Genomic DNA, 24549 nt, shown 5'->3' with positions numbered 1-24549 from the left:
GACCTTGAATTTGATACATATAATTATGGGACCGTTTTAATTCTATTGTACCTTCGTTATTAGGATTAATTTGACAGAAATCTATAAGTTTCTCGTTTACCGCTCTTTCAATGGTGCTGTTTCTTGCTGAATAAGGACATTTAATTTCAATTATCGCATCAGTTCCAATTAACCCATCAGGGGTGGCGCCTAAAAATTTTTTATCATCGTCTATAAACAAACCGCAATTTTGAACTTTTAAACCCGTGATTTCCATAAATTTATTTGTGGCTTTTTCTTCATTATCAACTCCGTATTGTAATGCATTCGGTAGTTTTTTTGACCTCAAACCAACTTGGTATTTCCAACTTTATTACAAAAATAAGTTGCGCATTTACTGTGATCACCGAATATATGAGCAGGTCCATTATGAATGTCTCGTTTTAAATTTTCGATTTTTTCTGAGAATGGCAAATTTTCATTTTTTCTGTATCTAATCGCACTTACTACAGCTGTGCTAAATTTAAGTATATTTGTTCGCAAAAATTTTCTAACTTGAAGGTCTGTTCTGGGAATTTTTGAAATTTCGCGCAATTTTGTACAATAATTTCTTAAAACATGATTTCTACACTCAATTTTTTGAATAAAATATGTTGGTCCATATGGTCTTGCTGCTTGAATTTTCTTATACACACTACTGTCTCCATCACCGATAATAAATTTAAATCTTAAATTATGCATCTGAACAGACTTTTTAAAAGCCTCTAAAATAACACCTGCCTCCATTGATGTGAATGATTTTTTCCAATTTGCAAAACATTTATGGCGGGGCACTGATTTCTTATCAGTCTTGAATCGTTTACAAAACTTGCATAATTTATTTTTAACAGCCACATATAAAATTTTTATAATTTTATGCGAACTAAAAAATAAACAAAATCATTTATTTAGCAGGAATGAACAAAATAATAATATTTCATTATCAATAATTAACGATCGAATTTAAAGATTTTAGTATTTTAAAAAAATCGAAATAAGAATTTTAAGTTGAAATTTTGCAAGGAAAGTATTCTGAGCAACATTTCTTAAAAATCGAAGACGTCCAACACCAAGGAAAAGTTCACTTTATTCAAAAACTCGTGGACAATCTATCATTTTTAAATTTTTTCTTCTAAAACTAAGGAAGATAAAAGCTTATTCATTTAAAGTACAGTTGCGGCGGATGAAAAGTAAGACATCGACTTTTCACCCTGTATTTGAAAATTTCAAAAATTATAAGGTGTAAGTTAGGTTTTAATCAAGGATCACAATGTCACTGTCAACAGAAAATAAACCAGAGTCGTCCCAAACATCTTTAAATTGCCACAACTCACAGAATTGCAAAAAGCTCTGATTCTAGCTCGTTTGATAGATGGACTCGCCATAAAAACTATTGCAAATATAGTTGGTGTCAATAAGAATACGATTTTACGTGCAAAAAGTTAGTTTCGAGAGACGGGAACCATACGAAGAAGCAAGGAACTGGTTGAAGAAAAATATCAACCCCGGACGAAGACGTGGTATTAAGAAATTTTCTTCGCAAAAACCCCTTTTCAACTGCAGTCCGAGCCCTGTCAGCAATTTTTTACAAGACAATAGGGCGCAAACATTACCTTAGCCGGTAAAGAGTCTCGACCTGAATCCTATTGAGAACATTCGGGGTATCATGACCAAAAATATAAATGAACAAAGTTTGCCCAATAATCGCGAAAAATTGATCCAGAGCATTTCGGATAGCTGGCAAATGATACCTGAACATTTCGTTCAACATGCTATTATGTCGATGCCACAAAGACTTGAAAGTGTTATTAATTCCGGTGATGCAGCAATAAAATATTAATTTTTGTTAACAACATTTAATTTTATTAAATATTTGAAGTTTGAACTAAAGTTCTTTCTTCTACGACACTGAATCGTCCTGTCTCAATGACAATCGAACTGACATTTCAAAAACTTCAATTATAGGTGGTTTTACAAAGACAAAATATTGAACTTGTCATTTTTTCTTACTTTTCATCCGCCGCAACTGTACAAAGCACTGTATTATTTTTTTGTCTAATCTGCAGATATTTTAATTTTATTTTAATTTTTATCGTCAAGCGACAACTTTTTTTGCGATTTTTAAAATATCAAATTTGGAAAGTCGTCATTCGTTGGCGTTTTTGGGTCACTAATTACGCCAAAAGTGTCCTCAAATAAACAATTACTACTCAATGGCAGTATAGATAATACATATTAAAAGATTTCAACCCAACCATAGTAAAAACACAGTCAAAAATAATTAAATACTGCATACAATGGTGGACACAGAATCTTGGACAGAATTGTCATTTGATTGTCAAAGTTTCTAAACCGGGCTTTACGGAGGACGTTTGTTCATAACCAAACTTTTAATTTTTGATTCAATTGTCATTTTGACGTTTTAGCAATAATAAAACCATTCGACTCCTAAACTCTTCGCCCATGACCAAGTGTTGTAGCGCAAAACCAATTCCGACTTCCTTGTGGCGGCACATCAATTGTTATTGGTGGCATATCGCAAAAATACGTTTTCAAAATTTGTTTGACTTTCGTATTAACGTCACTCATAATGACAATAAATCTAAGATTACATCAAGACTTTTTGAAATGACAGGAAAGTACTGTCCAAGATTCTGTGTCCACCATAGTATAAACAACGCTTTCAATGGTATTTAAATGGAACGACATGGTTTGTTGATCCTCCAGAGTGGGAGGTTGCCCGGATTCCATGTACTGTCAAACACACGCTGTTTGAATTTGAGGTTAAAATATAACCTTAAAACTTCATAAGTCACCATTACATTTCATCGTACATCAAAATAAACAACGAAAAACTCGAAAACATGCCTCCTAAGCTTAAACTCAACAAATCAAAAGGCAAAGCAGAAATTAAATTGGACAAGACACCCCCTGCCCCAACCCCAACTGGTACAAGCAACAGTACTGCAGCCCCACAGAACGGGATGACTGCGGAGATACAAGAACAATTCGAAATTGAACTTTATTGGTGCATTCAACAGTTGCAAAGGACCTTGGCCTCTGGAAAACTCAATCAGAAGCAAGGTCAGTGGATTCAAGACATTTATAAACCGAATTTTCATGTTTGTACTTCTAGTGCAAGACAATACAAAGACTTTAAACACATTGATGAGTAATTCAACTCCGTTTATAAAAAAGAGGCAAGTAATGAGGGTAACATTTGGAGATTATAGGACCAAAATGAACGAAGAAAGTAAGAAATTCACAAAAGGTGTGTCTTGTCTTTTAAGTAGATTTTTGTCAAGCTTATTTTTTCAGGTATTAATTTAAAAATTTCATCGTCACCTAATCAGAAATCCAAGTTTTTGAAAAAAGCAGGACCTTTAGATGAACAAAGTAAAATGTCCACTGAGAGTGAGATTTTGTCTAGTAATGTCGCCAAAGTGGAAATTAGCAATGATACGCCATCATCGTCAACTTCATTCCGTTTTGTAAACTCAAGCAATGACTTTAGGTTCAGTTTCAACGTTGACGAGAGCTGATATTTTGTAATTGAATAAGAATAAATTTTGTATAAATAGGGTGGCTATGAAATGTCAAAGAAATTTGCCGCTTTTGCAAATTGTGTATTTTCAACACATTTGTACGTGTTTATAAATGTTTCTAGCATCAAGGGTGGCTATAAAACGTCAAAGAAATGTGCCGCTCATTACAAATGTGGGTTTCGATTTGTCAACTGACATTTGCAGTTAACCTCAAACATGAAGCAAAGTAAGTTTTGAGAAATAAACTGTTTTAGTTGTAGTTTAAGACCGAAAATCGAAAACTTGGGGCACAAAACCGTAACTAAAACGTCATTGAAGTAAGTAACATTATAATTTTTCTGATAGTTACTAGTTCACTATGACAACAAAGCGGCAAAACAGTGTACGACAGGAATTCCAAAGCCACGCTTGATGCTAGAAACATTAATAAACAGCTTGTAGTTGACCTCAATCTGAGCAAAATAAATTTTGAAAAAAACTGTTCTAAAATTTGAATTTGTGGTTTGAACCCTGAAACCGTAGCTGAAACGTAGTTGGCGTAAGTAACATTTGAAATAATTTTTAACATAGTTATATACACAATGAAAACAAGGCGGCATTCCAGAGCCACCCTTGATGCTAAAAGCATGAAAAATCTAAAAGGAATGCAAAGGATTTACACAGACTCAAGAGAAATTATGGATAATCAAGAGAAATGAATATAAAATCGAAGGAGAATTAAGAAAATTTGACCAATATTTGAGGTAAATCTAAAAAAAATCTACAGCATCTAACGAGAATTAGACCAACTTTAAAGACAATACAAGAAAAATCTAAAAGAAATTGAAACTCTTGAAAATCCAATCAGAATTTAGGTAGAATTTGAGGAAAAACTGTAATAAGTTTGCACAGAAAAATGTAGAAAATTCCTAGAGAAACTAAAATTTTAACAGATCTTTATTAAATCTCTTAAATTTAGAAGATATAAGAAGAATTTAAAGTGAATTTTTAGACTAAAAATCTAAATTCCACAACCTTGAAGAATTAATTAATTTATTAGTAGAATAAAGTGACTAACTAATTGAATGATTTTGAAAAATCGAAAAGAATATACAAACAGTGTCCCAAAACGCTCGCACTTCCTTTTAAATTGGCCAACCACGTTCCATAATTGATCAACTTAAAATGCTATAAATGTCTGGACAGTCAAACTAATCTAGCCTAGAAAATTTTTGTGTAATAATGGTAAATGTAAATATTCATTTATTCTTCTGGTAATACATGCTGGCATCACAATTTTAAAACTTACATATAAATTTGTGCAGATTTATAAACGTACAAAACAGTCTTTTCATGAAGGCACAGTAATTTGAACTACCAAGCGCATATTATGATGTAAAACAAGTTCCACCTCACCTCAAGAACTGAATTATTGTACTCTACAATTGTACCTAATAAAGAATCCGCATTACAAATAAATACGTAATGACTTAAATTAATCTAAACATAATTTCTCTAACGTAAGGATTATCTCGAGATTAAACATAAAATATACACTTAAACATAAATACCATTTCGATTTATATATTCAACAACAAAATCCAACGTCAAAGATTCAGTCATTTTGTAGCCGCTACGCAAACACCGGATATTATAAATTGGAGACTAGCGAACTCGTGCGTCTTGTTATCAACAAGTTTTGTTTATACTTCTATTTTAGTGATGTTTGAATAGTCAGCCAAGTCGTTTTAAAGTTGGATTTTGGGTCAGCCAGTTACCTAAAGGTAAACATGACAAATACATTTTTATCAAAAATATAATTATCAAGTTCCATGTTCAAACGCCAGGTAGCCTTCAGCACCTGTGAAGATTACGTCCATCCAGATTCTCATGGCCTCTGGAGATGGCGCCATTAAATAATACGATCTTTCGTGAGTTTTCACGATGAATGTGAGCTGCGGGTTAGGGGATTTCACCGTGTTCAGGTGGTCTAAGTAAACCTCTTCGATGGCCTATAAAAGAATTGTTAATTTTGTACAGTGTCTAAATGTTTCTAGCATCAAGGGCGGCTCTGGAATTCCTGCCATGTACTATTTTGCCGCTTTGTTTTCATAATAAATTCAACTATGACTCTTCTGTCTAAATTTTCGAAAATTTTTGGGTGTAAAGCAGTCTTTCAATTCCCTAGGGCGAAAATTAGGGGAAAATCGAATGTATAGTTTGTACAGTGAGAGATTGAATGACCGAAAAGTCACTAAATTTACGCGCGAAATTTAAAATAACAAAATAAGCCCACTTACTGTCAACCCTGTCAACTCAGTTCGCGTAGGAATTTAGTGTTTTTAAGTGTATTTTGTAGCATAATTTGCTGCCAACCTATGTCAACTGTCAAAATTAATTTTGCTTTTGATTGAGGTTAACTGCAAATGTCAGTTGAAAAATGTAAACCGACATTTGTAAAGAGCGGCAAATTGCTTTGACAATTCATAGTCACCCTTGATGTTAGAAACATTTATAAACACCCTGTATTTCAATCCCTTTTATAACTTACTTGAAAATAGGCGCCTCCACGCGGCTTCTTCTCACTTTTATTGTTGTAGTAAGTTAAGGTGTGTTTTACCCTGTCGAAGACGAACCAGCGCTTCGACCACCCGTTCAACTTGGAACCTTTTTTATGAAGAAAACCTCTGCACGAACTGGAATTGATGATAACATGAGGACACAATACGACCTGATGACCTGAAACATGAATAATAAGCAAACTAAAACGTCTGTATGAATGAAATGTTTTCCGAGAAGACAAACATCGTAAAACAAAAATTTGTTTATTCCGAAAATCGATAGGAAAATTGGTGACTCAGTGAAAAATATGAGAAACGTCAACAAAAAAACAATTAACGATCACTATCGTTGGCAAATGAAACTGACTAGGATGTTGGAACGTAACTTTAACCACCATAAATCCAAAATTAATTCAAGTAAGCAACAATACTTTTCACGCTCGTAAACACGATTCATGGAAACTGAAATAGATTTATGGTAACCCAATGGAGGGCCCGCAAACCCCAATTTTACACTTTTATTATTAAAATAAAACCTCGATTATCTGCACATAGCACAGTCCTAACGTTGGATCAAACCGAGTTAATATTTTTTATATTGTTGTATGAAAAGAATCTAAAAAAAATCTAACGAGATTCTAAGAAAAACTTAAAGCAAATCTGAACTGAATCTATAAAGTTATAAAACATCCAAAAATCTAATAAGAGTTTGCAGACAAATTCAAAGAAAACCTAGAGACTTTAAAAAGAATTTATATAAAGAAAACACAAAAAGAATCTACGAAGTTCAAGAAATAGTTATTTGTTTCACTAGGCTAGAAAATAGTCATTTGGAAATAAGGAAAATATATTTCCGAGCATTTCCAAAACATTTTCTAGCCGTGTCAAACTCAAAATTTTGTGCGCCGACGATTTATTAATATTTATTTATTTTGACTTTGGTTTGAATTTGAAACGTCATTTCCTCATTTAGGGGAATTTCATCAGCTAGGAAATAGGTTGGTAGCACCCATTCAAATCAAACGGTTGCAGATTAATGTAAATTCAAATGTGTTTCAGCAAATTTTTGTAGTATCTTCGATTAATTAATCTACCTTTATTATTTTCGAAGGTCATTGGCCTGCAAATCGGCACAATTGACATTTATAGTTTATCCGGTGAGAGATTGGGATATTTCGACAGTTGACATATAGGTTGGTAGCAAATTATGCTACAAATACACTAAAAACACTAAATTCCTACGCGAAATGGGTTGACAGGGTTGTCAGTAACTGGGGTTATTTTGTTATTTTAAATTTCGCGCGTATGGTACACTTTTTATCGCGTAGATTTAGTGACTTTTCTATCATTCAATCTCTCACCATACAAATTATATGCAGCGATGTCAACTTGCAAAATGAAACCAACTATTCGAAATGTCACGTTTAACTGCCTAGACATTCAAAAGTTGATTTTCTTGCCGCAAATCAGTATCACAAATCTCATGAAAAGTGACGGACGCGCACAAAATATAAGATGTTTATAAAAGGGTGGCTATGAAATGTCAAAGAAATTTGCCGCTTATTACAAATTGTGTATTTTCAACTGACATTTGTGGTTAACCTCAATCATAGAGCAAAAATAAATTTTGAAAAAAACTTTTCGAAAATTTGAATTTGTGCTTTGAAGCCTCACACCGTAGCTGAAACGTAGTTGACATTTTAAATAATTTTTAACACAGTTATATTGACAATGAAAACAAGGTGGCATTCCAGAGCCACCCTTGATGCTAAAAGCATGAAAAATCTAAAAGGAATGCAAGGCGATCTAAGAAAAATTCAAAGAGAATTTAGAAAATTTGAAGGAAATCTAAAGAAAATCTAGAGCGTCTAATCAGAATTAGACCAACTTTAAAGACAATACAAGAAAAATCTAAAAGAAATTGAATGGATTGAAAATCCCATCAGAATTTAGGTAGAATTTGAGGAAAATATTCAATAATAAGTTTGCACAGAAAAATGTAGAAAATCCTCATAGAAACGAAAACTTTAACAGATCTACATATGTATTTATTAATAAATCTCTTCAGTTTAGGAAATCTAAGAAAAATATAAAGTTAAGAATTTAACGAAATTCTAAAATCTAAATTCCATAACCTTGAAGAATTCAATAATTTATTAGTAGAATATAGTGTCTAATAATTAATTGATTTTGAAAAATCGAGAAGAATATACAGGGTGATTTTTTAAAAACGGCAGGCGTTGTAGAATTTTTATTTATAAACCGATTTTAAAAATTTTAAAAACAAATTAAATGGTTTTAAATTTACTATAAACTGATGATTTTAGAATTTTTCTAAATGTCCTAGTATATTTTGGGCGATATTCAACTTTCTTATTTTAAATTAAACCCATTTTTTTTTTCATAATTAGGAAGATATTAATTTTTTGATTCAGAAATGTGTAATATATTCTACTTTTACAAAAAAAATATTTTTAAAAAGATTATCAAAATTGACAAAAAAAAGGCGATAAAAGTTAATTAAATCTAGGTGCATGGTGTCAAATAAAAGAATGCGGTTATTGTAATGTCAAAAAGCAGCAAATAACAGAAAGGATTAGCAATCTTTTTTGAAATTATTAATAACAAAAGACAATAATAATTACAAATCAGAAAAAACATCTACCTAATTTCATTAAAATTGTTACATCTGGTGACCTGGCTGGCCACGGAATGGGACCTTGGGTTCCAAACCATCATTTTCCGAACCTTTGTTCCAGATATTGCGTGGTTATTAATTCGTGCATTGTAAGGTGTAGCCCCATCTTGTTGAAAGAAAACTTGTTCTTTCTGTTATTTGCTGCTTTTTGACATTACAATAACGATATTGTGTTATTTGACACCACGCCCTAGATTTTATTAACTTTTATTGCAGAAATTTTGTAATTTTTGAAATTTTTTTTAAAAATATTTTTTGTAAAAGTAGAACTTATTACACATTTCTAAGTCAAGAAAATAAATATCTTTCAAATTATGAAAAAAAATGGGTGTCAATTTAAAATAAGAAAGTTGAATATCGCCCAAAAGATACTAATTCTAAAATCATTAATTTATAGTAAATTAAAAACCATTTAATTTGTTTTTTAAATTTTTGAAATCGGTTCATAAATAAAAATTCTACAACGCCTGCCGTTTTTTAAAAATCACCCTGTATAAACAGATGTCTTAAAACGCTCGCACTTCCATTTAAATTGGTCAATCACAGTGTTCTGTTGCTAAATTACCAACAAAAAAGTTTCCTTGTATTATTCGCAGTGATTAATCAACTTAAAATGCTTGTGACTTGAATGCTATAAATGTCTGGACAGTCAAAGTAATCTAGTCTAGAAAATTCACATCGAATCAAAAAATCTTAATATACAGTGTGTCCCCGGATTGAGTTCACAAGAGAAAAAAAAAGTATATATAATATAATTGAGAAAATTCGAAACAGTCTTAAAGAATTACGAGTTAGAATTGAACTATGTGCTAAAACAGGTAAAGGGTCAATCAAATAGTGGAATTTTGTTTGAGTTAAGGAACAAATTTCATTCCTTTGACATTTTTTGCAAAATTAAAAATAAAAAAGTTCTTCGTTATTTTTTGTTTTTTTTTTCGATTTTAAAAACACAGCTTGATAATATTAAAGTTTTAATTAAAGATTTATTTATTTTAAATTAAGCAAAAATATTATTCCTGTCATTTTTTTGTAAAATGAAAAATAAAAAAGTTCTTCGTTATTTTTTGTTTTTTTTTCCGATTTTAAAAACACAGCTTGATAATATTAAAGTTTTAATTAAAGATTTATTTATTTTAAATTAAGCAAAAATATTATTCCTGTCATTTTTTTGTAAAATGAAAAATAAAAAAGTTCTTCGTTATTTTTTGTTTTTTTTTTCGATTTTAAAAATGTAGCTTGATAATATTAAAGTTTTAATTAAAGATTTATTTATTTTAAACTCAGCAAAAATATTATTCCTGTCATTTTTTTGTAAAATGAAAAATAAAAAAGTTCTTCGTTATTTTTTGGTTTTTTTTCCGATTTTAAAAACACAGCTTGATAATATTAAAGTTTTAATTAAAGGTTTATTTATTTTAAATTAAGCAAAAATATTATTCCTGTCATTTTTTTGTAAAATGAAAAATAAAAAAGTTCTTCGTTATTTTTTGTTTTTTTTTTCCGATTTTAAAAACACAGCTTGATAATATTAAAGTTTTAATTAAAGGTTTATTTATTTTAAATTAAGCAAAAATATTATTCCTGTCATTTTTTTGTAAAATAAAAAATAAAAAAGTTCTTCGTTATTTTTTGTTTTTTTTTTCGATTTTAAAAATGTAGCTTGATAATATTAAAGTTTTTAATTAAAGATTTATTTATTTTAAACTCAGCAAAAATATTATTCCTGTCATTTTTTTGTATAATGAAAAATAAAAAAGTTCTTCGTTATTTTTTGTTTTTTTTTCCGATTTTAAAAACACAGCTTGATAATATTAAAGTTTTAATTAAAGATTTATTTATTTTAAATTAAGCAAAAATATTATTCCTGTCATTTTTTTGTAAAATGAAAAATAAAAAAGTTCTTCGTTATTTTTTGTTTTTTTTTTCGATTTTAAAAATGTAGCTTGATAATATTAAAGTTTTAATTAAAGATTTATTTATTTTAAACTCAGCAAAAATATTATTCCTGTCATTTTTTTGTAAAATGAAAAATAAAAAAGTTCTTCGTTATTTTTTGTTTTTTTTTCCGATTTTAAAAACACAGCTTGATAATATTAAAGTTTTAATTAAAGGTTTATTTATTTTAAATTAAGCAAAAATATTATTCCTGTCATTTTTTTGTAAAATGAAAAATAAAAAAGTTCTTCGTTATTTTTTGTTTTTTTTTTCCGATTTTAAAAACACAGCTTGATAATATTAAAGTTTTAATTAAAGGTTTATTTATTTTAAATTAAGCAAAAATATTATTCCTGTCATTTTTTTGTAAAATAAAAAATAAAAAAGTTCTTCGTTATTTTTTGTTTTTTTTTTCGATTTTAAAAATGTAGCTTGATAATATTAAAGTTTTTAATTAAAGATTTATTTATTTTAAACTCAGCAAAAATATTATTCCTGTCATTTTTTTGTATAATGAAAAATAAAAAAGTTCTTCGTTATTTTTTGTTTTTTTTTTCCGATTTTAAAAACACAGCTTGATAATATTAAAGTTTTAATTAAAGATTTATTTATTTTAAATTAAGCAAAAATATTATTCCTGTCATTTTTTTGTAAAATGAAAAATAAAAAAGTTCTTCGTTATTTTTTGTTTTTTTTTTCGATTTTAAAAATGTAGCTTGATAATATTAAAGTTTTAATTAAAGATTTATTTATTTTAAACTCAGCAAAAATATTATTCCTGTCATTTTTTTGTATAATGAAGTTCTTCGTTATTTTTTGTTTTTTTTTTTCGATTTTAAAACCACAGCTTGATAATATTAAAGTTTTAATTAAAAATTTATTTATTTTAAATTAAGCAAAAATATTATTCCTGTAATTTTTTTGTAAAATGAAAAATAAAAAAGTTCTTAGTTATTTTTTGTTTTTTTTTTCGATTTTAAAAACACAGCTTGATAATATTAAAGTTTTAATTAAAGATTTATTTATTATATTTTTTTTCCTCTTGTGAACTCAATCCGGGGACACTATTAGTATCTAACCGACCTTATCCGCATGAAACAGTAATAATAATAATAATTACCTGCCGATTCGATATGTTGACGTAAATCAAGATCTGAACCTCGTATTGGCAAATATCGAGTCAGAGGACGTTGCTTATCACTGTGGTTTCTTGTTCTTTTCTTTCCGGAGTTTCCATATTCCATACTGATTTCACTGACTTCTGACAGAGGACGCGAGGAATCTGCCCCATCTGACACCGGTCTGGTCTGCAACAAATAAACAATTTATTTACGTGCTCATAAAAATGTTTTTCCCATTTAAGCACACTCACTTTTTTCCTCGGTGTCACCTTTTTATTATGTTTATTTTTGGGGTTGTATTCCACCCGCACATAAGTCATCCAAAGCGACATGATGAACCTCAAGTTTTTCTGCGCGTTTGATTTCACAACCACAAACCGAATGAAAATGAATGAACGCAAGAACACGTAAATTTATAGACTGGTAGGTTCGAACAACAAATCGCGCTTGGGACGAATTAAAATACCCACAGTGTAGCCTTACAACTAGTTAATTTCCTGTAGGAGGAGAGTGAATATTTTCTGCTTTTTTGCAATTTGCAACGTGTAAATGTGTTTGTTTTCAAATCATCAATTTACCTGCTCTGGTGAAGATGGCGATTCGGACGCAGGGCGTTCAATCTTGTGGTCCTTCAGCTCTTTGCTAAAAAATACAAACTCGAGTTAAAAGAAATTCACTCTTCTCTGTGATCCTTTTCACACAAAAAAAACCTATCAATTATTGAATGTTGCGAAAACAACGGAAAACTACGTCAACAGTAAAATTCATGACGAGAGATTACAGAAGTCTGTTTCATATCTCATTGAAAAGCAAATAAAATAAGTTTAAAATAGTTTTATTCATTTTCGAGCAACTTTTCAAGATCGGCAGTAAAATTTGTGTACGCAACAACACAATAACATTTATTTTGTTTTTTTCAACTTCGTCATTTTTATTTTACATGAAATTTTGGAAATGTTTTAATAACATACAAGGTGTTTATAAATGTTTCTAGCATCAAGGGTGGCTCTGGAATTCCCGTCGTACACGATTTTGCCGCTTTGTTTTCATAGTGAATCTTTAAAATTAATTAACTGCAAATGTCAGTTGAAAAATCGAAACCCACATTTGTAATGAGCGGCAAATTTCTTTGACATTTCATAGCCACCCTTGATGCTAGAAACATTTATAAACACCTTGTACAAGACACGTGCCTTTCTAAAATATTTTTCACAATTCCAAACAAGTTTAAGTAAATAGCGACCTAATTTCGGTAAAAGCAATAAATAAATCCTTACCGTCGAAAGCTAAACTTGCGGAACATGCTTATCGTTCAAAACACGTTTTTGGAATGTAATAGTTTTTATCTCAGTTTTTAGATTAGATAAAAATGTAGAATACATAAAACAATTCATAAATTCTCATCTAATTATGGGATCAAGCGCCACAGGAATGTAGTTAGAATGAGTCATAAATCAGATAACTCGGAATCAATCGAAAATCACTTGGAAAATTTAATCATTAGTCACTTTAAAACACTTGTAAACTCTCAAAATCGAAGGTCTAAAAGTCGACAATCTAGGAATCAACGATTTTAAGGATCTAAAATTAGAAAAAAGTTGAGAACCTAAAAAGGCAGAGGATCAAATTTTAAGAGACCAAGAAAGAAAGGCCAAACTCGTGAGAATGAAAAACGCCAAATTACATTTCACTAAAAAGGGTCCGGCAACCCTAAAATCGTCTTTACTTTTAATTGCCTAAATTTTTTCATTTTTAATATTTTTTTTTTAAATATTTTCTGTAAAAGTAGAAACATACTACACATTTCTGAATCAAAAAAATTAATATCTTCCAAATTATGAAAAAAAAAAAAAATGGGTGCCAATTTAAAATAAGAAAGTTGAATATCGCCCGAAAGATACTTAAGACGTTTAGAAAAATTCTAAAATCATCAGTTTATAGTAAATTAAAAACCATTTAATTTGTTTTTTAAATGTTTGAAATCGGTTTATAAATAAAAATTCTACAGCGCCTGCCGTTTTTTAAAAATCACCCTGTATATTCTTCTCGATTTTTCAAAATCATTCAATTATTAGACACTATATTCTACTAATAAATTATTGAATTCTTCAAGGTTCTGGAATTTAGATTTTAGAATTTAGATCCTTGAATTTCGTTAAATTCTTTAAATTAACTTTATATTCTTCTTAGTTTTTCTAAACATAAGAGATTTATTAATAAATACATATGTAGATCTGTTAAAATTTTAGTTTCTCTAAGGATTTTCTACATTTATCTGTTCAAACTTATTATTGAAGATTTTCCTCAAATTCTACTTAAATTCTGATGGGATTTTCAAGAGTTTCAATTTCTTTTAGATTTTTTCTTGTATTGTCTAATTAGTTGGTCTAATTCTCGTTAGACGCTCTAGATTTTCTTCAAATTTCCTAAATTCTCCTTCGATTTTATATTCATTTTTCCTTAATAAATTCTCTTTGAATTTTTCTTAGATCGCCTTGAGTCTGTGTAGATCCTTTTCATTCATTTTAGATTTTTCATGCTTTTAGCATTAAGGGTGGCTCTGGAATGTCGCTTTGTTTTTATTGTGAATATAACTAGGTATGTTAAAAATGATTTAAAATGTTACTTACGTCATCTACGTTTCAGCTACGGTTTTAGGCTTCAAACTACAAATTCAAATTTTAGAACAGTTTTTTTTCAAAATTAATTTGTTCTATATTTGAGGTTAACTACCAATGTGTTGAAAAACACAATTTGTAATAAGCGGCAAATTTCTTTGACGTTTCATAGCCACCCTTTTATAAACATCTTGTACTTTTGTGTCGGAATTTCTGGTAAATTTCTGTTGAGTCAATATATTTTTCTTGAATTTCGTAGATTCTTTTTGTGTTTTTTTATACAGGGTCCGGCAACACTTGTGTCCACCCCCAAAATCGTTTTTAATTTTAAACATAAAATTTTGAAAATTTGCATACGCTCATCGTTCACAAAGCTCTAGAAGCTGCAAGCAAAAATGTGTTTTTTATCACGGTTAGTCTGGCGGCGCGACGCCTAAGAAGTATAATTTTTAGCGATTTTTGAGTTTTTGCGGAAATATTCGCGAATTCAATTTTTTTTCAACATAACTGCGATACAAATATCTGAGTTTTTATTTTAAATCTAATGCAAATTGTGTTTAAAACTTGCGAAACAAACGCTGTTTTATCAAGTTAGTTTTCAAAATTATGACAGCGCAGTGGCAAACTACGTTTACACCAAAATTTCACAAGTCACTTCATTCACTCTTATGAAGGTCAATTTTGATTAACTCGAGCATGTTGCACTTTATGGACACCAGAAATCGTTTATTAATATTGACAAAGTAACAATTTCACCAAGTAAGACTTTTGCTACAATCTAAAGAGAACCAAAGGATAGATGTCATTTGTGACACAAGATGTTGACAGATGGGTGTAAACGTAGTTCCCAATTTTGACGTAATGAAATTGGAAACTAACTTGATAAAACAGTATTTTTTTATCAAATTTTGAAGAGACAGAAGAAATTTCACTAGTAAAAATTTCGAAGAAAAGTTTGCTGATTGGTTTATTTGAAAAAATAAATGTCTCTTATTGGTCGAATCTATGGTGAGTTAAATTCTCATAAGAAATTTCACTAGTAAAAATTTCGAAGAAAAGTTTGCTGTGATTGGTTTATTTGAAAAAATAAATGTCTCTTATTGGTCGAATCTATGGTGAGTTAAATTCTCATAAGAAATTTCACTAGTAAAAATTTCGAAGAAAAGTTTGCTGTGATTAGTTTATTTGAAAAAATAAATGTCTCTTATTGGTCGAATCTATGGTGAGTTGAATTCTCATCAGAAATTTCACAGGTAAAAATTTCGAAGAAAAGTTTGCTGATTGGTTTATTTGAAAAAATAAATGTCTCTTATTGGTCGAATCTATGGTGAGTTGAATTCTCATAAGAAATTTCACTAGTAAAAATTTCGAACAAAAGTTTGCTGTGATTGGTTTATTTGAAAAAATAAATGTCTCTTATTGGTCGAATCTATGGTGAGTTGAATTCTCATCAGAAATTTCACAGGTAAAAATTTCGAAGAAAAGTTTGCTGATTGGTTTATTTGAAAAAATAAATGTCTCTTATTGGTCGAATCTATGGTGAGTTGAATTCTCATCAGAAATTTCACAGGTAAAAATTTCGAAGAAAAGTTTGCTGATTGGTTTATTTGAAAAAATAAATGTCTCTTATTGGTCGAATCTATGGTGAGTTGAATTCTCATAAGAAATTTCACTAGTAAAAATTTCGAAGAAAAGTTTGCTGTGATTGGTTTATTTGAAAAAATAAATGTCTCTTATTGGTCGAATCTATGGTGAGTTAAATTCTCATAAGAAATTTCACTAGTAAAAATTTCGAAGAAAAGTTTGCTGTGATTGGTTTATTTGAAAAAATAAATGTCTCTTATTGGTCGAATCTATGGTGAGTTGAATTCTCATCAGAAATTTCACAGGTAAAAATTTCGAAGAAAAGTTTGCTGATTGGTTTATTTGAAAAAATAAATGTCTCTTATTGGTCGAATCTATGGTGAGTTGAATTCTCATAAGAAATTTCACTAGTAAAAATTTCGAACAAAAGTTTGCTGTGATTGGTTTATTTGAAAAAATAAATGTCTCTTATTGGTCGAATCTATGGTGAGTTGAATTCTCATAAGAAATTTCACTAGTAAAAATTTCGAAGAAAAGTTTGCTGTGATTGGTTTATTTGAAAAAATAAATGTCTCTTATTGGTCGAATCTATGGTGAGTTGAATTCTCATGACGAATATAACTCGAGAGCTCGAAATTGTGGGAAATTTTCGACAATTTCGAGCCCACTCGTTATATTACTTATGACAATTTGCATTGAATCTAAAATGACAACTGAAATATTTTTAACACATTTATATTGAAAAAAATAAATAAATTAGAGGTTGATTTCACAAACCCTCACAATTAACTAAAAATTACATTTTTAAGGCGTCGCGACGCCAAAACTATCAGTGATAAAAAACAAATTTTTGCGTCAGCTTCTAGAGCCTTGTCATCTATGAGCGAATGCAAATTGTCAAAATTTTATCTTTAAAATTAAAGTCGATTTTGGGGGTGGACACAAGTGTATGAACAAAATTAAGAATAAAATTCACCTCGTTCCTTTCTCCTCCGACTCTGAAGACCCGTGTGAAACACAGTCCTGCCTATTTAGCGCCCACTTGGTGCGCACTTCATGTTGCACCCTCTGCTTCAAAGCCAAAACTCGCTGTCTCTCTTGTTCTATAACCTGCGACCCTAAAAAAAATCTCAGTATTGAAAACACTCACTAATTCGACAAACCTTGCTGGCACAAATGAAGATGCCTCTTTCTTTCTATATCCTTCAAAGATTCTATCGTTTTCCTCCCCAAAGATCCTTGCTCTTCGCTTATATTAATAGGGGCGCTTGAGGTAACTTTACTAATGCGGTCGATGTCGTCTTGACTCGGACATTTGTTCCCAATGCCGCTTTCAAGAACGGATTTCTCTTGGAAAAGCTTTTCGTTGAACGACTGCGACATATTCGAGATTTGTTCAATTGAAGTTTTCGTGTTGCTAATAATAACCGAACAACTCAAATCGTGGATGAGAGACAACTGTTTGTCTAAATCTTTAGATTTATCACTGTCGGTATCGGAGGATTCTTCAGGATCGGATTCTTGGTTGGCGTAGATCGATAGATCGTTGTCGACTTCTTTTAGGAAGTTTGTCAGTTTTTCCAACTTTTTGAGATACTCGTGTCGGCGTTTTTTAATCACACTCACTTCAGAAGTGTTGTTTTTAGAAAGGTTGTACTTTTGTTGTTCCAAATCTTGCGTTTGTTCCGTTATTACTTCAATTCTCGTTGTCAAGTCGAGAATCTCTCGTTGCACTTCTTCGCGAGTTGCTAACCAATCCGCTTCTTCCTCCAAATGATGGAACTCTAAATCTTCGAAAGATTTTCTTTCGTTGTCTAAAATTTCTTGCACTTTTAGGTACTCTTCGAAAACGTCCTCGTAATGAGGGTCAGTCTTTGAAGTTTGAGCTAGCTTTTCTTCCACGTCACTCATGCTAGTTTGAGCCGCTTCCAACTTTTCCTTGCATTTGAGCTGGTCTTCTTCTTGTTTGCTTTGGCGGTACGACATGTTTTCCTCCAGTTTTTGAGCGTACGATAACAGCTTATCCTTGCGGTTTTGAAGCTTGTCGATTTCGAGAACTTTAGATTTGTGTTCTCCCGATATTAGAGCGTGTTCAAGGTCCATTTCTCGTTGAAGTTCTTCCTCTAGGATTTCCGTGTCGGCGATTTGACGTTTCACGGAAGAAATCCGAGCCAGCAGTTCCTTCCGGTCTTTCTTTATCTTCTCCATTTTGATCTTATCGTTTTTCACCACTTTTACGGTGGACGCCGTTTCATCCAAAGGAAAAATAAACTTGGTATCATCTTTTCCCTCGTCCACACTTAAATTCTGAAGGAGAATTTGCTCCGCTTCCAAGATGGCGAACTTGTTTTCTATTATCTCGGCAGTGTCTTTCGTTTTGCTACAAAATTTTGTTACTTTAAAGAAAAACAGAAGTTTGGTTTACCCGTCGCGGTTGGAGGTGGCAATGGTCTTGATCCTCGTCCTGGGTGACTGATGGGCGGAACCTTGGCCGATGTTTTCGTACGGGCTGCTGCATTTCCTGTATTCTTCGTGTTTGATTTCGACGTTTTCGTAACCAATGTTTAGGCCTTCCAAAGAAGTGTTTCGATTGATGCTCACATTTTCGTAAGAATGGTTGTTTTTCTTGTCGATGATTGTCCATTCGTCTCTGGGAGATGGGGGCGGTGTTGTATACATATACTGTCGCTTGTCGCGAGGAAGCGAGCCGTTGGTTTTAATCCTAAAATGTCACACTCAAACAAGTTAATAAATAATTATTTGACTCTTGGTTTAAATTTGAAACGTCATTCCCTCACTTAGGGAAATTTCATCAGCTGGGAAATAGGTTGGTAGCACTCCATTTAAATCAAACGATTGCAGATTAATTTAAATTCAGTGTTTCAGCAAATTTTTGTGCCATCATTACTTAATTAATCCACCTTTATTATTTTCGAAGGTCATTGGTCTCCAAATCTGCACACAATTTGACACAATTGACATTTATGCAGCGACGCCAACATGCAAAATAAAACCAACCATTGGAAATGTCACGTTTGACTGCCTAGACATTCAAAAGGTAATTTTCTTGCCGCAAATGAGTATCACAAATCTCATGAAAAGTGACATTAGTTATTTGTTTCACTAGGCTAGAAAATGGTCTCTTGGAAATGCAAGGAAAGTATTGAAATCCGAGCCCTCCGGGCTAATAAATAAAATAACACGAAATTTTGTGCGCCCACAATTATTAATAGTTATTTATTTTGACTTTGGTTTGAATTTGAAACGTCATTCCCACATTTAGGGAAATTTCATCAGCTGGGAAATAGGTTGGTAGCACCCCATTCAAATGAAACGATTGCAGATTAATTTAAATTCAGTGTTTCAGCAAATTTTTGTGCCATCTTTACTTAATTAATCCACCTTTATTATTTTCGAAGGTCATTGGTTTCCAAATCTGCACACAAATTGACACAATTGACATTTATGCAGCGGTGCCAACTTGCAAAATAAAACCAACCATTCGAAATGTCACGTTTGACTTCCTAGACATTCAAAAGGTAATTTTCTTGCCGCAAATGAGTATCACAAATCTCATGAAAAGTGACAATAGTTATTTGCTTCACTAGGCTAGAAAATGGTCTCTTGGAAATGCAAGGAAAGTATTGAAATCCGAGCCCTCCGGGCTAATAAATAAAACAACACGAAATTTTGTGCGCCCACAATTATTAATAGTTATTTATTTTGACTTTTCGTTTGAATTTGAAACGTCATTCCCTGATTTAGGGGAATTTCATCAGCTGGGAAATAGGTTGGTAGCACCCCATTCAAATGAAATGATTGCAGATTAATTTAAATTCAGTGTTTCAGCAAATTTTTGTGCCATCATTACTTAATTAATCCACCTTTATTATTTTCGAAGGTCATTGGTCTCCAAATCTGCACACAAATTGACACAATTGACATTTATGCAGCGGTGCCAACTTGCAAAATAAAACCAACCATTCGAAATGTCACGTTTGACTGCCTAGACATTCAAAAGGTAATTTTCTTGCCGCAAATGAGTATCACAAATCTCATGAAAAGTGACATTAGTTATTTGTTTCACTAGGCTAGAAAATGGTCTCTTGGAAATGCAAGGAAAGTATTGAAATCCGAGCCCTCCGGGCTAATAAATAAAATAACACGAAATTTTGTGCGCCCACAATTATTAATAGTTATTTATTTTGACTTTGGTTTGAATTTGAAACGTCATTCCCACATTTAGGGAAATTTCATCAGCTGGGAAATAGGTTGGTAGCACCCCATTCAAATGAAACGATTGCAGATTAATTTAAATTCAGTGTTTCAGCAAATTTTTGTGCCATCTTTACTTAATTAATCCACCTTTATTATTTTCGAAGGTCATTGGTTTCCAAATCTGCACACAAATTGACACAATTGACATTTATGCAGCGGTGCCAACTTGCAAAATAAAACCAACCATTCGAAATGTCACGTTTGACTTCCTAGACATTCAAAAGGTAATTTTCTTGCCGCAAATGAGTATCACAAATCTCATGAAAAGTGACAATAGTTATTTGCTTCACTAGGCTAGAAAATGGTCTCTTGGAAATGCAAGGAAAGTATTGAAATCCGAGCCCTCCGGGCTAATAAATAAAACAACACGAAATTTTGTGCGCCCACAATTATTAATAGTTATTTATTTTGACTTTTCGTTTGAATTTGAAACGTCATTCCCTGATTTAGGGGAATTTCATCAGCTGGGAAATAGGTTGGTAGCACCCCATTCAAATGAAATGATTGCAGATTAATTTAAATTCAGTGTTTCAGCAAATTTTTGTGCCATCATTACTTAATTAATCCACCTTTATTATTTTCGAAGGTCATTGGTCTCCAAATCTGCACACAAATTGACACAATTGACATTTATGCAGCGGTGCCAACTTGCAAAATAAAACCAACCATTCGAAATGTCACGTTTGACTGCCTAGACATTCAAAAGGTAATTTTCTTGCCGCAAATGAGTATCACAAATCTCATGAAAAGTGACATTAGTTATTTGTTTCACTAGGCTAGAAAATGGTCTCTTGGAAATGCAAGGAAAGTATTGAAATCCGAGCCCTCCGGGCTAATAAATAAAATAACACGAAATTTTGTGCGCCCACAATTATTAATAGTTATTTATTTTGACTTTGGTTTGAATTTGAAACGTCATTCCCACATTTAGGGAAATTTCATCAGCTGGGAAATAGGTTGGTAGCACCCCATTCAAATGAAACGATTGCAGATTAATTTAAATTCAGTGTTTCAGCAAATTTTTGTGCCATCATTACTTAATTAATCCACCTTTATTATTTTCGAAGGTCATTGGTTTCCAAATCTGCACACAAATTGACACAATTGACATTTATGCAGCGGTGCCAACTTGCAAAATAAAACCAACCATTCGAAATGTCACGTTTGACTTCCTAGACATTCAAAAGGTAATTTTCTTGCCGCAAATGAGTATCACAAATCTCATGAAAAGTGACAATAGTTATTTGCTTCACTAGGCTAGAAAATGGTCTCTTGGAAATGCAAGGAAAGTATTGAAATCCGAGCCCTCCGGGCTAATAAATAAAACAACACGAAATTTTGTGCGCCCACAATTATTAATAGTTATTTATTAATTGAAACGGCATTCCCACATTTAGGGAAATTTCATCAGCTGGGAAATAGGTTGGTAGCACCCCATTCAAATGAAATGATTGCAGATTAATTAAAATTCAGTGTTTCAGCAAATTTTTGTGCCATCTTTACTTAATTAATCCACCTTTATTATTTTCGAAGGTCATTGGTCTCCAAATCTGCACACAAATTGACACAATTGACATTTATGCAGCGGTGCCAACTTGCAAAATAAAACCAACCATTCGAAATGTCACGTTTGACTGCCTAGACATTCAAAAGGTAATTTTCTTGCCGCAAATGAGTATCACAAATCTCATGAAAAGTGACATTAGTTATTTGTTTCACTAGGCTAGAAAATGGTCTCTTGGAAATGCAAGGAAAGTATTGAAATCCGAGCCCTCCGGGCTAATAAATAAAATAACACGAAATTTTGTGTGCCCACAATTATTAATAGTTATTTATTTTGACTTTGGTTTGAATTTGAAACGTCATTCCCACATTTAGGGAAATTTCATCAGCTGGGAAATAGGTTGGTAGCACCCCATTCAAATGAAACGATTGCAGATTAATTTAAATTCAGTGTTTCAGCAAATTTTTGTGCCATCATTACTTAATTAATCCACCTTTATTATTTTCGAAGGTCATTGGTTTCCAAATCTGCACACAAATTGACACAATTGACATTTATGCAGCGGTGCCAACTTGCAAAATAAAACCAACCATTCGAAATGTCACGTTTGACTTCCTAGACATTCAAAAGGTAATTTTCTTGCCGCAAATGAGTATCACAAATCTCATGAAAAGTGACAATAGTTATTTGCTTCACTAGGCTAGAAAATGGTCTCTTGGAAATGCAAGGAAAGTATTGAAATCCGAGCCCTCCGGGCTAATAAATAAAACAACACGAAATTTTGTGCGCCCACAATTATTAATAGTTATTTATTAATTGAAACGGCATTCCCACATTTAGGGAAATTTCATCAGCTGGGAAATAGGTTGGTAGCACCCCATTCAAATGAAATGATTGCAGATTAATTAAAATTCAGTGTTTCAGCAAATTTTTGTGCCATCTTTACTTAATTAATCCACCTTTATTATTTTCGAAGGTCATTGGTCTCCAAATCTGCACACAAATTGACACAATTGACATTTATGCAGCGGTGCCAACTTGCAAAATAAAACCAACCATTCGAAATGTCACGTTTGACTTCCTAGACATTCAAAAGGTAATTTTCTTGCCGCAAATGAGTATCACAAATCTCATGAAAAGTGACAATAGTTATTTGCTTCACTAGGCTAGAAAATGGTCTCTTGGAAATGCAAGGAAAGTATTGAAATCCGAGCCCTCCGTGCTAATAAATAAAATAACACGAAATTTTGTGCGCCCACAATTATTAATAGTTATTTATTTTGACTTTGGTTTGAATTTGAAACGTCATTCCCACATTTAGGGAAATTTCATCAGCTGGGAAATAGGTTGGTAGCACCCCATTCAAATGAAATGATTGCAGATTAATTAAAATTCAGTGTTTCAGCAAATTTTTGTGCCATCTTTACTTAATTAATCCACCTTTATTATTTTCGAAGGTCATTGGTCTCCAAATCTGCACACAATTTGACACAATTGACATTTATGCAGCGGTGCCAACTTGCAAAATAAAACCAACCATTCGAAATGTCACGTTTGACTGCCTAGACATTCAAAAGGTGATTTTCTTGCCGCAAATGAGTATCACAAACCTCATGAAAAGTGACAATAGTTATTTGTTTCACTAGGCTAGAAAATGGTCTCTTGGAAATGCAAGGAAAGTATTGAAATCCGAGCCCTCCGTGCTAATAAATAAAATAACACGAAATTTTGTGCGCCGACAATTATTAATAGTTATTTATTTTGACTTTTGGTTTGAATTTGAAACGTCATTCCTTCATTTAGGGGAATTTCATCAGCTGGGAAATAGGTTGGTAGCACCCCATTCAAATGAAACGATTGCAGATTAATTAAAATTCAGTGTTTCAGCAAATTTTTGTGCCATCTTTACTTAATTAATCCACCTTTATTATTTTCGAAGGTCATTGGTCTCCAAATCTGCACACAATTTGACACAATTGACATTTATGCAGCGGTGCCAACTTGCAAAATAAAACCAACCATTCGAAATGTCACGTTTGACTGCCTAGACATTCAAAAGGTGATTTTCTTGCCGCAAATGAGTATCACAAACCTCATGAAAAGTGACAATAGTTATTTGTTTCACTAGGCTAGAAAATGGTCTCTTGGAAATGCAAGGAAAGTATTGAAATCCGAGCCCTCCGTGCTAATAAATAAAATAACACGAAATTTTGTGCGCCGACAATTATTAATAGTTATTTATTTTGACTTTTGGTTTGAATTTGAAACGTCATTCCTTCATTTAGGGGAATTTCATCAGCTGGGAAATAGGTTGGTAGCACCCCATTCAAATGAAACGATTGCAGATTAATTAAAATTCAGTGTTTCAGCAAATTTTTGTGCCATCTTTACTTAATTAATCCACCTTTATTATTTTCGAAGGTCATTGGTCTCCAAATCTGCACACAAATTGACACAATTGACATTTATGCAGCGCTGCCAACTTGCAAAATAAAACCAACCATTCGAAATGTCACGTTTGACTGCCTAGACATTCAAAAGGTGATTTTGTTGCCGCAAAGAAATGTTTACCTGTTTGGAGTCACTTTGTTTTTCTCGCACTGAGCCTGTTTTTCGTACTCTACACACATATTTAGAATTTCCTCGAGTCGTGCTTGTTCGGCTTTTCCCATTTCTTGTTCCCGAATTCTGTCTTGTTGTGCCTATGG

At 31.8% G+C, this 24549-nt stretch overlaps 2 protein-coding genes across 4 annotated transcripts in view; one reads left to right on the top strand and one right to left on the bottom strand.

Annotated features, from left to right (window-relative positions):
• Positions 1-2755: 2755 nt before the first annotated feature.
• Positions 2756-3640, top strand: LOC148178151 (UPF0488 protein CG14286). Of its 2 annotated transcripts, none has more exons than XM_088031479.1 (3): positions 2756-3102; positions 3155-3271; positions 3337-3640. In XM_088031479.1, exons 1-3 carry the CDS (start codon positions 2883-2885, stop codon positions 3558-3560), a joined length of 561 nt encoding a protein of 186 aa, XP_087887605.1. In that variant the 5' UTR covers positions 2756-2882; the 3' UTR covers positions 3561-3640. The 2 variants fall into 2 exon arrangements, with proteins under 2 accessions (XP_087887605.1, XP_087887604.1); XM_088031478.1 differs by having other exon boundaries at positions 3155-3289.
• A 1147-nt stretch (positions 3641-4787) lies between these two features.
• LOC148178150 (uncharacterized) overlaps positions 4788-24549 on the bottom strand; it is a 48861-nt gene continuing 29099 nt past the window's right edge. For both annotated transcript variants that reach the window (XM_088031477.1, XM_088031476.1), the window contains exons 5-12: positions 24413-24543; positions 18485-18781; positions 17223-18439; positions 17036-17177; positions 12436-12499; positions 11857-12043; positions 6094-6281; positions 4788-5554 (exon numbers count right to left, since the gene is read on the bottom strand). In XM_088031477.1, the coding sequence (XP_087887603.1) occupies positions 5366-5554; positions 6094-6281; positions 11857-12043; positions 12436-12499; positions 17036-17177; positions 17223-18439; positions 18485-18781; positions 24413-24543 (2415 nt within the window). In that variant the 3' untranslated portion in view covers positions 4788-5365. The remainder of the gene's footprint in view (positions 5555-6093; positions 6282-11856; positions 12044-12435; positions 12500-17035; positions 17178-17222; positions 18440-18484; positions 18782-24412; positions 24544-24549) is intronic.

The sequence above is a fragment of the Gnatocerus cornutus genome, chromosome 2 (assembly GCF_029298725.1).
Source record: "Gnatocerus cornutus isolate USDA-ARS CGAHR chromosome 2, icGnaCorn1.1, whole genome shotgun sequence".
NCBI lineage: Eukaryota > Metazoa > Arthropoda > Insecta > Coleoptera > Tenebrionidae > Gnatocerus > Gnatocerus cornutus.
This window is presented reverse-complemented; position numbering and strand designations above follow the sequence as displayed.

Excerpts from the sequence above, each read along its gene's own strand:
- LOC148178151 (XM_088031478.1), top strand. The coding sequence starts at position 2,883 with ATGCCTCCTAAGCTTAAACTCAACAAATCAAAAGGCAAAGCAGAAATT. Across the intron at positions 3,103-3,154 it reads AAAACTCAATCAGAAGCAAG|TGCAAGACAATACAAAGACT; the intron begins GTCAGTGGATTC and ends TTGTACTTCTAG. Across the intron at positions 3,290-3,336 it reads AAGTAAGAAATTCACAAAAG|GTATTAATTTAAAAATTTCA; the intron begins GTGTGTCTTGTC and ends TTATTTTTTCAG.